General features: G+C 36.4%; 1 protein-coding gene across 6 annotated transcripts in view; it reads right to left on the bottom strand.

Moving 5' to 3' along the window:
* OSBPL8 (oxysterol binding protein like 8) overlaps positions 1-15202 on the bottom strand; it is a 173280-nt gene that overhangs the window by 109522 nt on the left and 48556 nt on the right. For 5 of the 6 annotated variants that reach the window (XM_047787229.1, XM_047787228.1, XM_047787236.1 and 2 more), the window contains one exon: positions 5286-5394. The exons of the other annotated variant lie outside the window; for it this stretch is intronic. In XM_047787229.1, coding sequence (XP_047643185.1) covers positions 5286-5327 — 42 coding nt within the window. In that variant the 5' untranslated portion in view covers positions 5328-5394. Of the gene's footprint in view, positions 1-5285; positions 5395-15202 lie in introns of those variants that run through there. 6 annotated transcript variants of the gene reach the window in all.

The following is a 15202-nucleotide window of genomic DNA, read 5'->3' on the forward strand; positions in this document are numbered from 1 at the left end:
TTATGAATAAAATAAATTTTTCCAAAAAATATGGGGTGGGAAGTGGGAATATACATGAAACAAGACTGACTTGAGTTGACAGTGCTGTAGATGAGTGATGAGTACATCAGGATTCATTATACTAGTTCATCTTATTTTAAAAAACATATTTCAAATTTTATATAATAAAGACTTCAAGAAAGATTACTTCTGGAGTTCCCGTTGTGGCACAGCGGAAGCAAATCCGACTAGGAACCATGAGGTTGCGGGTTCGATCCCTGGCCTTGCTCAGTGGGTTAAGGATCCAGCGTTGCCGTGAGCTGTGGTGTAGGTAGCAGATGCGGCTTGGATCTGGCATTGTTGTGGCTGTGGTGTAGGCCAGCAGCTACAGCTCTGATTAGACCCCTAGCCTGGGAACCTCCATATGCCACAGGTGTGGCCCTAAAATCCAAAAAAAAAAAAGAAAGAAAGAAAGATTACTTCTAACATTCTTGAATATGTAATTAATATAAAGTATTATAGCTGGCAAGCAGCTATTGGGAAGATGAAGCTATTTTAATATAAGAGAGAATAAGTATGTAGGTGTATAAAATTTCCAGTTATTTCATTTCTTTTCATGTGAACATCTTTGGGCAAGTTCCCATTGTGGCGTCGCAAAAATGAATCTGAATAGTATACAAAAGGATGCGAGTTTGATCCCTGGCCTTGCTCAGTGGGTTGGGGTTCCGGAGTTGCTGTGAGCTGTGGTGTAGGCCAGCAGCTACAGTTCTGATTTGAAGCCTGGGAACTTCCATATTGCCGTGGGATGCATACCTAAAAAGCCAAAAAAAAAAAAAAAAAGAAAAGAAAAAAAGGAACATCTCTGCAACCTAAGAATTTACATAACTTAAGATCTCAATGTAACCGGCAACTCTCCAGGTGAGATGCCCTACCAAACTACCGATTTTTGATTATTTAGCAGTAGGACCCATTCACTAGACTGGGATGCACCTGAGGTTAGAACTCTGACCTTCATAGGCAGAATAACAGCCTCCCACCTGCTGTATAGCATAGTGAACTCTACTTAATATTCTGGGATAGCCCATACAGGAAAAGAATCTGAAAAAGAACAGACATGCGTACATGCATAACTGAATCACTTTGCTGTACAGCAGAAATTAACACAACATTGTAAATGAGCTATAGTTCAATAACACTTTTAAAAATTAAAAAAAAAAAAAAGCAAAAATCCTGCCTCCCAAAGGTGTCCACATCCCAATGCCTGGAACCTGCGAATGATGAATGATGATAAAAGGGACTTTGCAGATGTGAAGTTAAAAATCTTGAGATAGGGAGGTTATTCAAGATTATCTGAGTGGGCTCAATGCAAGAAAGGCAAGAAGGAGATGAAACAACAAAAGCCAGAGGCTGAAGTAATGGGAGGGAGGGGCCATAAGCCAGTGAAAGAATGCAACCTCTATAGGCAGTTAAAAAGAAAGGAATTCTCCCCCTCAGAGCCTCCAGAATGAACAAAACACCTTGCTTTTAGACTTCTGATACCCAGAACCATAAGATAATAAGTTTCTGTTGTTTTAAACCACTAAATTTGTGGTAAATTGTAGCACTGAGGAACTAGAATAATTGACCAATGGTAAGATTTAACAGAGAAGCTTATCTCAGTTCAAATATAAAGACCTGAGCTCCCTTCTGAGAAACTGAGTTACCTATAACTCAAGAACATGTGTTCACACCCACTGTCAGGGGATACTGTAGATAGAATTCTTATATTAAGCAGGTCATTAGGCTAAATGACCTCTAAGTTTCCTGCGAAGACTAAGAGGGAAAACCTGCCACAGGACTCATAGGTTTGCAAAAAGCTCTGCTGGTAGCATAATCTTTGTTAAAGATTAAAAGGAAAGGCACAAGGCACAAGTATATAAGCATTAGCCACACTCAGTAGGCAGGTCTCAAAGGATATTCAAATATTACATAAGCACATGTACCGAATTTGGTGGCGCATTTAGAATAGATGAGACAAGAAACTTCACAGCTCTTCTTCCCATCCATTCCCACTTTGTGGTGGGGACAGGGTAATAAGAATAACCAAGTACCAGTGTGAAAATACTTTAAGAGGAAATACTGTCCTTATAAATATGCTATCACTAACAACATTAAATACACTGAATCAATAATGACAATGATGAAGCTTAACTAATAGTACAGTTGACCTTTGAACAATGCAGGATTGAACTGCGCAGTGGATTTTACAGTGGACTTACAGGTAGATTTTTTTCTATAGTAAATACCACAGCACTGCAGTTCAGTGGTTGGTTAAATCACAGATACCAAGGAAACCCTGTTCTGCACTGAGGGTCAGAGGCTTTACCCCAATAGTTCAAGGGTCAACTGTATTTAAACAAGAAAACAAAAAGAACAACATTTAAAATCTGTGACTCACTACTCAAAAATAATACTTGATGTTACCAAAATTGGGCAATTCCATTAATTTGTATGCCCATACACACAAACTATATGATGTTGCCAAATGTTATATATAGTAGCCATACTTCTTAGAACATGATTTAAAAGCTCTCAATAAACTCTAATAACATACCAACTTTACTTTATCAGCACTGAATCGCAATAATTATGAAAACCTTGCCGAGTTTCAAAGTTTCAGGAAGTTGGGTCATCTCTGGGCCCAACAAGAAGATACTCATTTTACTACATTCTGAGAATTACTGAACCAAATCATCTTTACAGTTCCTTTCACTTCAGAAAGCATTTAATTCAAATATTCAAGTTAAATTACAATCTTAAGAGTTCCTCAATTGAGAGTCCCTTATAGTATAAAAAGATTCATACATATTTTAAAAACTTTTATTCTTTTCTAAAAAGTCATTTATATAATCAATTTTTAATATAACTAAAGATTTTGACCACTAATAGAACTTCTAAGGTAGTTTCCTCTGGTAACAATAATAAAAACAAGATACTAAAAGATCCTTAAGGTAAGACATATTTCATTTTGTTTAATCCTAAAATATATTTATTTCCCTTATTTAGTTTATCTCAATCCAGCAATAAAAATCCCTATACTTAAAGGATTTCTTAGTGGTTAATTTCTAAAGTGATGAATTCTGGACTTTTACAAAATATTTTTAGACAGGTATTAAGTCCACACTTGTGTTCTGAAGTACATTAATAGAGTATAAAGATTCAATTCTTATTTTTCAGTATTTACCACCTCAAACAATACTACCATAAAAACAGAACTATACACAACTGAAATAATAAATGAGCAAATGGATTTTTTAAAAAATAGAAAGCATAATCTCATGTAGAAGAAGAAAACTGAATAAATGGACACAAAAGTCACTTGAGTCCAAAATTTCACCATCTCACACACAGAAGAAACTTAATGAACAACAGGAAGAAACTTGCTCTCATTTTTAAAATAATGTGCTCTCTCAGTACCAACAGAATTTAGAATAAAAATTGATTAAAACTTTATCAATACAATGCAGATATTCTGTATAGAATTTAATACTCTCTATCTAGATATTTGCTTTAAAAGGTAACAAATTTTAAGCAATTCTGTTCAGAAAGACAAGTACATAGTCAAGATGTTAGTAACAAAGTATTCAGAAAAAGAAACCTCAGTGCTACCATTTCAACTGTGAGCTTTTAGAGAATTTACCTTCTGAGCCTATTTCCCTATCTACAAAAGTAAGGATATACAAACATCTACCTTCAATGGCTGATAAAGTATATACTTAGAAAATATATACTTTTGTTATTACTGATTTTTTATTACCAATAAAAGATTATTTTAGCTAAAGAAAATACAGTTAATTAGCTTAAATAAGAAAATATTTATGGCAAAGTAAATATCATGTTCTAAGACAGGGCTTTAATCTTTCTATTTTTTTTTTCTGAAAATACAGTGAAAGCAAAATAACCTACCATCAGTTTTCCATTTAAAATTGCCATTACAATAACCTACTCTATAAATGAGTTACCTTCATGCTCATCTTATTCTCTATTAACAAGTTTAACTTTTAAAGTTTAACTTTTTTTTTGACCATTAAAGAAAAAGTGTGAACCAGAAATTCAAAAAAGGTTAGATCAAGTTAACACAAGTAGCAAAATTGTATTTTGCTATCAATCATTAGACTGATCCTACATTTGAGCCTGAGCAAAGGACACTAACTAGATTAAAATTCACAAACACCTCAATTCAGTAGTGACTCTCAACTTTTTTTGTTTTTGTTTTTTAGGGCCCCACCTGTGACATATGGAAGTTCCCAGGCTAGGGGTCGAATTAGAGCTACAGCTGCTGGCCTACGCCATAGCCGCAGCAACACCTGATCTGAGCCGCATCTGCAGCCTACACCACAGCTCACAGTCAACACAGGATCCCCAACCCACTGAGCAAGGCCAGGGATCGAACCCACATCCTCACAGACACTAGTCAGATTCGTTTTCCGCTATGCCACAATGGGAATTCCATGACTCTCAACTTCAGTATGAAAGACAGAAAAGTTGGCCTCTACATTATTCCAAAAATATAAATTTGTCAAAGAATCTACCACCTAACAGATCATAGAGCTATCAGCTAGCTACCTTTTACCTACAGGCACCTTTAAAGTCCATAAATCGACATTTAATGGAATCTTCAGAAAAGCAAAATAATTAAAACTGAAATTATCCTGGTACAAATGTTCTTATACAATGACAAATCATCATTTAATCTACCCTACTGGTGAATTTTTATTGTTGTTGTTTTTTGCTTATTGGATAAGGTACAGATAACCACTACCCCATCTATAAGTTTTAATTTTAGAATACAATTCAATCACAACACAAGGCAGCAATATTAAGTCTCTATACTTTTATAGAAGAATATATGTGAAAACTGCTCTTAATTCTTAACTATGATTGTTGTATTCTGTCCATTTGCTGATAGCTGCATGTGATTGAGATTTGCAGGTATTTAATCTCAACTGTTAACAACCTCTTGATTTCAGTAAGACAAAAAGTTTTTTAGAAAAACATAAACTATTATATAGGTATGGCTTACACTATATGGCAAGGGAAGAGAGGTAGAAGATATGACAGAAATAGCAGAAAACTGGGCTATGCTTCAACAAGCTTTAAGAATTTTCCTATCAACGGAGGAGTTAAAGTATTATTTTAAAATAGTTTTAAAAGTTTGTTTTTAATTCACTTTTAAATAAAATGATGGCTTATATCAAACACTTTACAGCTGCAGATGATAGTACCTTATTATGCTGTACTTGAACCACTGTATTTGAACCACTCACCAAAGTTCGGTCAGGTTCTCCATCTGCCAAACCTGCCTCCATAGTGAAAGAAGAAAGGTTTATGCTTCTCTTTCCATTAATGTTTAGCCATCCTGTAAATATGGAAATCCTAGAAGAAGAAAATCATATGTATTAGTTCTGGTATAAATCTGTAATAAGTGGAAAATAAAGCATTTAGTATATAAGGAGGGAGAAATCATTTTAGGCTGAGGTTATTGGGAAATCCAGTCATGGGAAAAAAACAACCAACCAACCAGATTTTGACATGGGCCTTGAAGAATGGTAAAAGTTCAGAAAAAAAGGAAAGAAAATACTCCAAGCAAAGAGGAATAGCAGCAAAAAATAAAAACAAAAAAATTAAAAATAAAGAATTAAAAAAAAGAGGAATAGCAAGAGCAAGGTTAAACACGAGATTGTTCAAAATTTGAAAAGATGCTTCTATCTATTTACAATCATGGAAATAAAATTAGTTTTTTTTTCCACTATTACATTGGCAAAACTGAAAAGTGTGCTAATATTCAACACTGGAAATAATATAGGAAAAAAGATGTTCTTATACACTTTTTTTTTTTTTTTTTGCTATTTCTTTGGGCTGCTCTCGCGGCCTATGGAGGTTCCCAGGCTAGGGGTCCAATCAGAGCTGTAGCCACCGGCCTACGCCAGAGCCACAGCAATGCGGGATCCGAGCTGCGTCTGCAACCTACACCACAGCTCACAGCAACACCGGATCGTTAACCCACTGAGCAAGGGCAGCGACCGAACCCTCAACCTCATGGTTCCTAGTCGGATTCGTTAACCACTGCGCCACGACGGGAACTCCCCTCATACACTTTTATGATAAGAACACAAATCAGAAATAATTAGGGGGGAGGACAATTTAAAATACATATGCTTTAATCCAGTAATTTTAAGGCTAGGATGTATCCCACAAATGTATTATACAAATGCACAAATAATAAACACATCCAACAAAGCAAAAGATGAGAAAAACTGGAATAAACCTCAATGTTAATCATCAGAAGCTTGCTTAAATTAAATTATTACAGACATAAAATGAAATATCATGCCGTGATTTTTAAAAATGAGTTACACATATATAAACTAAACCAGAAAAAAGACCGTAACATATTAGGTATAAAAAAACCAAAAGGATAGAACACTGTATAAAATACTCTGTTTTTGTAATTTTCAATTTTTACAGTAGGCATGTTTCACTTTTATTCTTATTTTTACTTTGAAAAGTCTTAGAAGTGTCTTCATCACATCTTTTTCTTTTGAGCTTTTTAACTAACAAAGCTTCCAAGCTGAACTCCTATAGTAATTTCATATGTATATTCAAAAGTCTCTAATAACCTCTCTAATAATTCTTCCTAACAGCTGACTAACAAAACTAAAACCATGAAATAAGGTAGACTTCTGGTCATATCCTGGTATTCCAAAATAATTTTATTTTTATAAACTATAATACATCTGCACTCAAATACATACATGCCTGTTCTCTGGATACAAGTCAGCCTTTTTCCCAGCCAATCCTCTCAATGCCCAATGGGCTTATGAACAAAGTAGCTACAGTGGTAAGGATGAAAGTTATGTATGGGTTCAGCAACAAAGACCTCCACTCACCAAGATGAGCCTGGTTCCTGCTACTGCTGAGTGCCAAATATGCCAGGAGCAAGGACCAACACTGAGTCCCCAGTACGACACTATTTATTCCCTGGGGTCATGGTCATTAGCCAGCTACCTGGTGACTGATTGATTACATCACACCACTTCTACCATGGAAGAGGCACTGCTTCATTCTTACTGAAATAGACACTCTAAGTACAGAATTGCCTTCCCTGAACACAATGCTTCTGCCAAACCATGGACTTACAGAATGCCTCACCTAACTATCCTATTATTCTATTAGGCACTGCTAATCAAGGAACTCATTTCATAGCAGAAAAGAAAAGAGGAATTCCCATTGTGGCTCAGCTGTCAGCGAACCTGACTACATGAGGATGTGGGTTCGATCCCTGGCCTCGCTCAGTGGGTTAAGGATCTGGTGTTGCTGTGAGCTGTGGTGTAGGTCACAGACACAGCTTGGATCCTGCATTGCTGTGGCTGTGGCCAGCAGCTACAGCTCTGACTGGACCCCTGGGAACCTCCATATGCCACAGGTGCGCCCCTAAAAGGACAAAAGGACAAAGAGAGAGGAAGGAAGGAAGGGAGGAAGGAAGGAAGGAAGGACGGAAGAAAGGGGGGGGGGGTGAGGTAGTGAAATTCACTGGTCTTACCATGACCCCTATAATCCCGAAACAGCTGGCATGATAGAACAATAGAATGACCTTTTGAAGACTCAGTCAGAGCATCAACCAGGTGGCAATCAGGACCAGCACTAACTACTTCATTTTAATTTAACTCTTTAAAGATCCTATCTCCAAATACATTCATTTTCAGGGGTACTAGGAGTTAGGACCGCAACATATGAATTTTGGGGAGACATAATCAGCTCAATACAAGTATGGTTTAAGGAAATGTATATGGGTGCCAATTTGATAAGAAGTGGACCCGTAATGGCTAATTTTATATTTTAACTTGGCCAATATATGATAACCCAGCTGTTTGGTCAAACACCAGTCTAGATGTTGCTGTGAAGGTATTTCTTAGATGTGATTAACCTTTAAATCAAAAGACTTTGACTAAAGCAGATTATCCTCCATAACGAACCTCATCCAATCACATAAAGGTCTTAAGAGATAAAGACTGAAGTCCTCCAAAGCAGAGGGAATTCTGCCTCCAGATTGCCTTTGGACTCAAGACAGCAACATCAACTCTTTTCTGGGTTTCTAGCCTATCAGCTGCAAATTTCAGGCTTGTCATCCCCCACAATCACATGAGCCAATTCCTTAACATAAATCTATCTCTTTCTTCTCTTCTCTCTCTTTGTATACACACATATCCTACCAGTTCTGTTTCTCTGGAGAACCCTGACTAATAAAATATGTATGTGTGTATTCATCTCCACATACTTATACATTTTATATTCTATTAATCTTATTCATTCTCATCACCTTCTGTGCTCTTCTCTATATCACAAAAGCTAAAAGTATGAGAACTCCATTTTGCAATTATCTCTGCCCATGGAATTCGGTATGTGATTTACATTTGGCAAATGCAATGCATTTGCACAATGTATGGAAGGAAGATGACAGACAGAAACAAGGCCATTCTTCTGAATGCCGTCAATACACATGGAGACTTTGACAGACATGAGGTTTTATAGCAATCACCAAACACTCACTTATCAGTTCCCTATGTTGGTACTATTAGGCAGCTACAATCAGCAGCATCAGTGACAAACCTGAAAGCTGAGAACAAGTCTTCCAATCTCCATACCTCCAGTTTTTCCAAATAAATTTATAAGCATCTAATTCCCCTTACTAATTTCCCTTTTGCTTGAAGTACCTATGCAATTTGTTTTCCTCAATGAACCTGGCCTGACAGATTTTTTAAAACTAAATAATTAAAATGTATTATATCTTTCATGTTTTAGATTTATAGTAATCAGTACTTAGAAGAAAAATTAGGAAGGGAGCAATTATATGACATGTCACAGGAGTAGGAAAGAATTTTAAACAGAATTGATTCAAGATCTCAATAACATGAGGGGGTAAGCTGCTGAAATATCCAGAAAACCTTCCAGGGAGAAGAGAAAACAGCAATCACAAAGACCCTACAGCAGGAGCATGTGGCATACCTGAAGAATAGCAAGGAGACTAATATGACAAATAAGGCAGACAGTGGTAAGCAATGAGAACAGAAAGATAACTATATTTGAAATCGAAGAGATCCTCATAGGACAGAAGAACCTTGACTTATTCTCTGAATAAGATGGGAAGCTATCTGCTGAAAAGAGAGCAAAGAAATAATAGAATCTGACTTACTACACAAAATCACTCTGACTGCTGGCTGACAACAGATTAGAAGCTGGAAGACTATTGCTATAATCCAGGCAAGAGAGCATGGTGGCTATGCCAGAAGCATCAACAGATGTGATAAATAATGTTGAATTCTTTAAATACTTGAATACAGACAGAGTAAAAAGATATGCTGATGAAGCAGATATAGGGTATGAACTTAAAGAGAGAAAGACAGGAACTTAGAAGGTCTGTGCCCTTAGCAATTGGAAGGATGAAATTACCACTATATGGAATACATTATGGGAAGACTTAAAAAGGGATAAATACCAGAAGCTCCTTTTTGGACATATTTGCTTTGAGATGTCAGTTAGAGATATGAGTAGAGATATCCATGAGGCAGTTGGACCTGCAGATGTTAGGCTGAGAAGTCAGGCTAGAAATGTAAACTATGTGCTAGAATTAGCATATAGATGGAATTTAAAACCATGAGACTAAATGAGATCTCCCTGGGAATCGATGTAGACAGAAAAGAGGTTCAAGTTTAGAGCGCTGGGGTACTTCAATATTAAAGAACAGATATTTATAGAGAGTTCTCTTCCTGGCTCAGTGGTTAATGAACCCGACTAGGAACCATGAGGATGCAGGTTCAAACCCTGGACTCACTCAGTGGGTTAAGGATCTGGCGTTGCCATGAACTGTGGTGTAGGTCACAGATGCAGCTCAGATCCTGCTTTGCTGTGGCTGTGGTGTAGGCTGGAAGCTGCAGCTCTGATTCGACCCCTAACCTGGGAACCTCCATATGCCGCAGGTGCGACCCTAAAAAGACCAAAAAAAAAAAAAAATCAAAGCAGAACATTTTCTCACACTATATATACAAAAATAAAAATTTACTCAAAATGAGTAAAGACCCAAATTTTAGACCAGAAACCATAAAACTCCTAGAAGAAAACATAGGCAGAACACTCTTTGCCATAAATAGTAGCAATATTTTTTTTTAATGTCTCTTAAAGCAAAGGAAACAACAGCAAAAATAAACAAATGGGACCAAATTAAACTTAAAAGCTTTGGCATAGCAAAGGAAACCACCAACAAAATGAAAAGACAACCTACTGAATGGGAGAAAAGATTTGCAAATGTTAAGACCAATAACTAGTTAATAAGCTCATACAACTTAATAACACAAAAAGCAAAATAATACCACCAATTAAAAAATAAGCAGAAGACCTGAATTTTTCCAAAGACCCAGAGATGGCCAACAGGCACATGAAAATATGCTCAGCATTGCTAATTATCAGAGAAATGCAAATCAAAACCACAAGATACCACTTCACATCTGTCAGAACAGCTATGGTCAAAAAGACTACTTAAAAGAAATGCTGGTAAGGACATGGAAAAAGGGAACCCTTGTACACTACATGTAAAGAATTGCCACTGTTGGTGGAAATGTAAATTGATACAGCCATATGAAAAACATTATGAACTTTCTTCAAAAAACTAAAAATAGTTTTTTAGTCAGACAGAGAAAGTCAGACAGAGAAAGACAAATACTGTATGACATCACTTATATGGAATCCAAAAAAATAATACAAATAAACGTTTATGCAAAACAGAAACAGACTCAGATATAGAAAACAAAGTTGTGGTTACCAAAGGGGACGGAGAAGGGAGAAGGAACAAATTAGGGGATTAACAGATACAAACTACTATGTATACAATAGATACACAACAAAGATATACAGGAACAAATAAGGGCATTAACAGATATAAACTACTATATATAAAATAGATACACAACAAAGATATACAGAATAGAATAGGGAATTATAGCCATTATCTTCTAGTAAGCTATAATGGAGTATTATCTATAAAAATATCGAATCATTATGCTGTATATCTAAACCTAATATAATACTGTAAATCAACTATAGTTCAATAAAAATCATAATAAATTAAAAATTTTAAAGGGAGCAGGACTGGCAGCAACATATCATTTAAGTTACTGTTAAACTTAGTTAACATAATGAGTTTTAAGAGCTTCCCAGTACTATGTTTTAAGTCATTTTTCAAGCTTGTACTTACAGTTTAGTTTTTTCTTCTGGTTGTTAGTGATTGAAATGATCAGGATGAGCCTCCTTTTAGCAATTTGAACCCTTTTTAAAAGGCCACTTTAACAACAACCACCAATATACTGTTTAGAGGCGGTTTCTATCTAGTGTAAAACTGAGTGGTCTAACACTAATAAATGGTTCTGAAATGTATGACTGGTATTATAAAATTTGTGAATAAAACATATAAAATTTAAAAAAGGCGGGGGGAGCAGGAAAAGAAAGATAAGTGCCCTAAATTCCTCACTGTTAAAAATAGGGTGCTAAGGCAAGAGATACTACTATGTCAAAAAACAAATTTTTATTATATTCTTTGAAACCAAAAACTAGAATCAAAAATGTACAACAAAAAATCCTAGAGGGAGAGAGAGGGTGATTGATTGGAAGCTCAAAATATAAGCATACTAATTTCCCCATCTTTTAGAGTTTAAAGCAAAAGGCATTATAAGTCTGGGGATAAAAAAGTGTATTTTTTAAAAGTTAAAAGTTATTAAACACAACCCTAATGGTAATAGGCCCTAGGGAGTTGGCTTGAAGAGAAGAAATGCAGTCTCCTATTTTAACTCCTTTTAAAAAGTGTATGTTGCTTCTAAATAACAACAAAGAATACCTAATAAGTTCTTTGTAAAAGAGTACAATGCATCACAATTCTGAAGACTGCTTTCTCCAAAATGCCAAACTAAAGCTAGGCCTGCATCCTAATTTAAACATAATTACTAGTTGAATTCAAAGTTTAAAGAAGACTATGTTCCCTCCTTTGTTATTCTATTATGAGTACTCTAGACATTATTTGGGGAACTGCAGCCTTACTGTCTACACTTAAACTAACAAGAAAAAGAAAGAAATTTTATAAAAATCTTGTCTATTTTGGGCTTGAATTGTTCTTTCAGTCACAGAAAGGATAAAGGAGAATCTACTGAGCAAGGGTTTTAACACATGCCATCTAATCATAACAACCTCATGATGCTGTAGTGAATGATGGTTGCCTCTGAAGGCAGTTACAAGTTGTATACCATTAGTCTATGGCTTCCTATCTTTCACTGGATGCCCCAGAAGTTTTTTGGTTTGTTTTGTTGAATGTTTAAGTTATAAAAACAAAGATTCTCAAAAGCAAGAATGCCTATGAAGAAGTTCCCATTGTGGCTCAATGGGTTAAGAACCTGACATAGTGTCCACAATGATGTGGGTCCAATCCTTGGCCTCGCTCAGGATCCAGAGTTGCTACCAGCCATGATGCATAGGTCACAGACACAGCTTGGATATGGTGTTGCTGTGGCTGTGGTGTAAGCTCCAGCTGCAGCTCCAATTTGATCCCTAGCCTGGGAACTTCCATACGCCGAAAGTGCGGCCCCAAAAAGAAAAAAAATAAAATAATAAAAAAAATTTAGAAAAAGAATGCCTATCAATGAATATACTATACTTCCAAAGAATAACACGACGTCTTTATCACTGGAAACTAGGATTAAATTCAATAATCTTAATCTCACTTACTAACAATTTGATTTAAAAAACTAGATTGCAAATAAGAGTAATTTGGTGTAGTTAGTCCCAAGTACTCTACAGTATTTACACTAGGTTGAATCCTAAAGGAAAATCTAATATAATGAAAAATTAATTATATAAATGTGGCAGGTCCCCTAAAGCAAGCTAGCAACAACATCCTATTCATAAGCAGTTTGGAAAAAACATACGTGTTGTTTGTATGTGTGTGTGTGTGCGCGCGTGCACACACACACACACACACACAGTCTGTCTATCCAAATAACTTTCATCAAAATTACTGTAAAATAGGGAGTTCCCCTCATAGCTCAGTGGTAATGAACCCAACTAGTATCCGTCAGAACGGGGGTTTGATCCCTGGCCTCGTTCAGTGGGTTAAGGATATGGCATTGTGGTAAGCTGTGGTGTAGGTTGCAGATGTGGCTTGGATCCCATGTCGCTGTTGCTGTGGCTTATGGCACAGGCTGGCAGCTGTAGCTACAATTCAACCCCTAGCCTGGGAACTTCAATATGCTGCGGGTGCGGCCCTAAAAAGACAAAAAAAAAATATTGTAAAATAGTGTAGTAAATATCTTTCATAAAGTATATTAATATTTTGGAACCTTATCAATTATGTTAAGATTTTGTCCATTCTAAAGATAATAACAATAAAAACACCAACAACAGTGATGATACTGAAAGACTAGGAAGTAAGCAAAAAGCTCGAATGGGCAGGTAGGGAGCAGGATAAAAGTGTGCAAGGCAAATTATCCCGCTGTGGGTATACAACCTCAGGGAGACGTGATCAGGGAGACAGAGAAAAGAAATGGGCTAAACTAGTCAGACCAACTCTTAGAAGAGGGAAAGGCATAGTAAATAACCTAAAGATATAAAGATGAAAGGAGAAGGAAAAAAATCTAGATGATTCCCCTTATCTGGATTTCTCTGGAGCATGTAGGTATTGTAAGAAGTCTGAAGCACTACTCCTCCTAAAAACAAAACAAAAACAAAACCCTCATTAAAAGTACTTTATTTCAAAAATACTGTGCCTATATGTGAGTCTATCACAAAATCATTATAATCCAGTTCACATTGTGAACTGAAGTTTGGCACCCGCCATCAGCTTCTACACGGAGTAAAACATGAGCTACTGCAGCTGCCAGCACCCCAAGTGGAGCTCAGGGTGGAGACCAGAGCACTCTGTGCGCTGGGAAAACTGGAAGAACAGGTCTTCAGACAGATATTTTTAGGAAAAGATTTTATGAGCCCAATTCTTGCATCTCCTCATATCTAGAAAAACACTAAAATCCTTCAATGATGACTGATATCTGTGACTAGTAGTAATAACCTACACAAGACCAGCAGCAAACTTTTGTAAAATGTGTTGTGCATGGCTGCGTGCATCTCCCCCTTCACCTTTATCACTTATATCGTGATAATCCCCCTTTCCTCTTTGAGGCAATAATTCAGAGCTATCTGAAATATACTTAAGGCTGTACTTAAGTAGACAAAAGATGTCACGGTCATCTAAGAGAACTTCCACTCCCAAGTGTGGGCCAGTGAGCCCAGAGGGAACTCAGGAAAGAAACAAAGGAGACTGACCCATAGCTGAGGTGCCTATCAAAGGAATGATTCCTATAAGCCCAGACCTTTACATCTTCCCATAGAAACTGGTTTTCAGTAAATCTTTTTCTATAAATCTTACAGCTGTAAACCTTTTGTACTTTTACTACCTTCCCTCTGTTGCAAAAACTCATCTATCCTAGCTTCCCTCCTTACCTCCTTGGAGTGGTTTCTCAAGGCTGTCTCCCAGACTTAAGACCAAATTTCACCCCAAATAAAACTTAACTTTCAACTTTCAGGTTGTATGTTTCTTCAGTCGACAGCATTTATCTAATCACTGACTGACAATATATTAAAGCCTAGTAAATTACTTAAATTCTGGATTAGAAGGGTATCCAAATACTTTTTATATATCTAATTTGACAAATTCATTAAATACTCCAACTAGATTATATGCGCTGTCTTAGAAATATTAGGCATATAGCTGTGATATTGTGATTTATAAGAAATATATATATTTGATCATTCAGTTTCATCCACAGTTCCTTGTTCACAGCTCTCAAAATTTTCTGAGCAATAAGAACAATGGGATAAGAGTTCCCTTTGTGGTGCAGTGGAAACAAAGCCAACTAGTATTCCTGAGGATGCTGGTTCTGGCCTCGCTCAGTGGGTCAGAGATCCAGTGTTGTTGTGAGCTGTGGTGTAGGTCACAGATTCGGCTCAGATCCCACGTTGCTATGGCTGTGGTGTAGGCCAGCAGCTGAAGCTCTGATTCAACCCCTAACCTGGGAATCTCCCTATGTTACAGATGCAGCCATAAAAAGCAAAAAAATAAAAAATAAAAAAATAACAGGATAATATTTGGTCT

This window comes from Phacochoerus africanus, chromosome 7 (assembly GCF_016906955.1).
Source record: "Phacochoerus africanus isolate WHEZ1 chromosome 7, ROS_Pafr_v1, whole genome shotgun sequence".
Classification (NCBI taxonomy): Eukaryota; Metazoa; Chordata; class Mammalia; order Artiodactyla; family Suidae; genus Phacochoerus; species Phacochoerus africanus.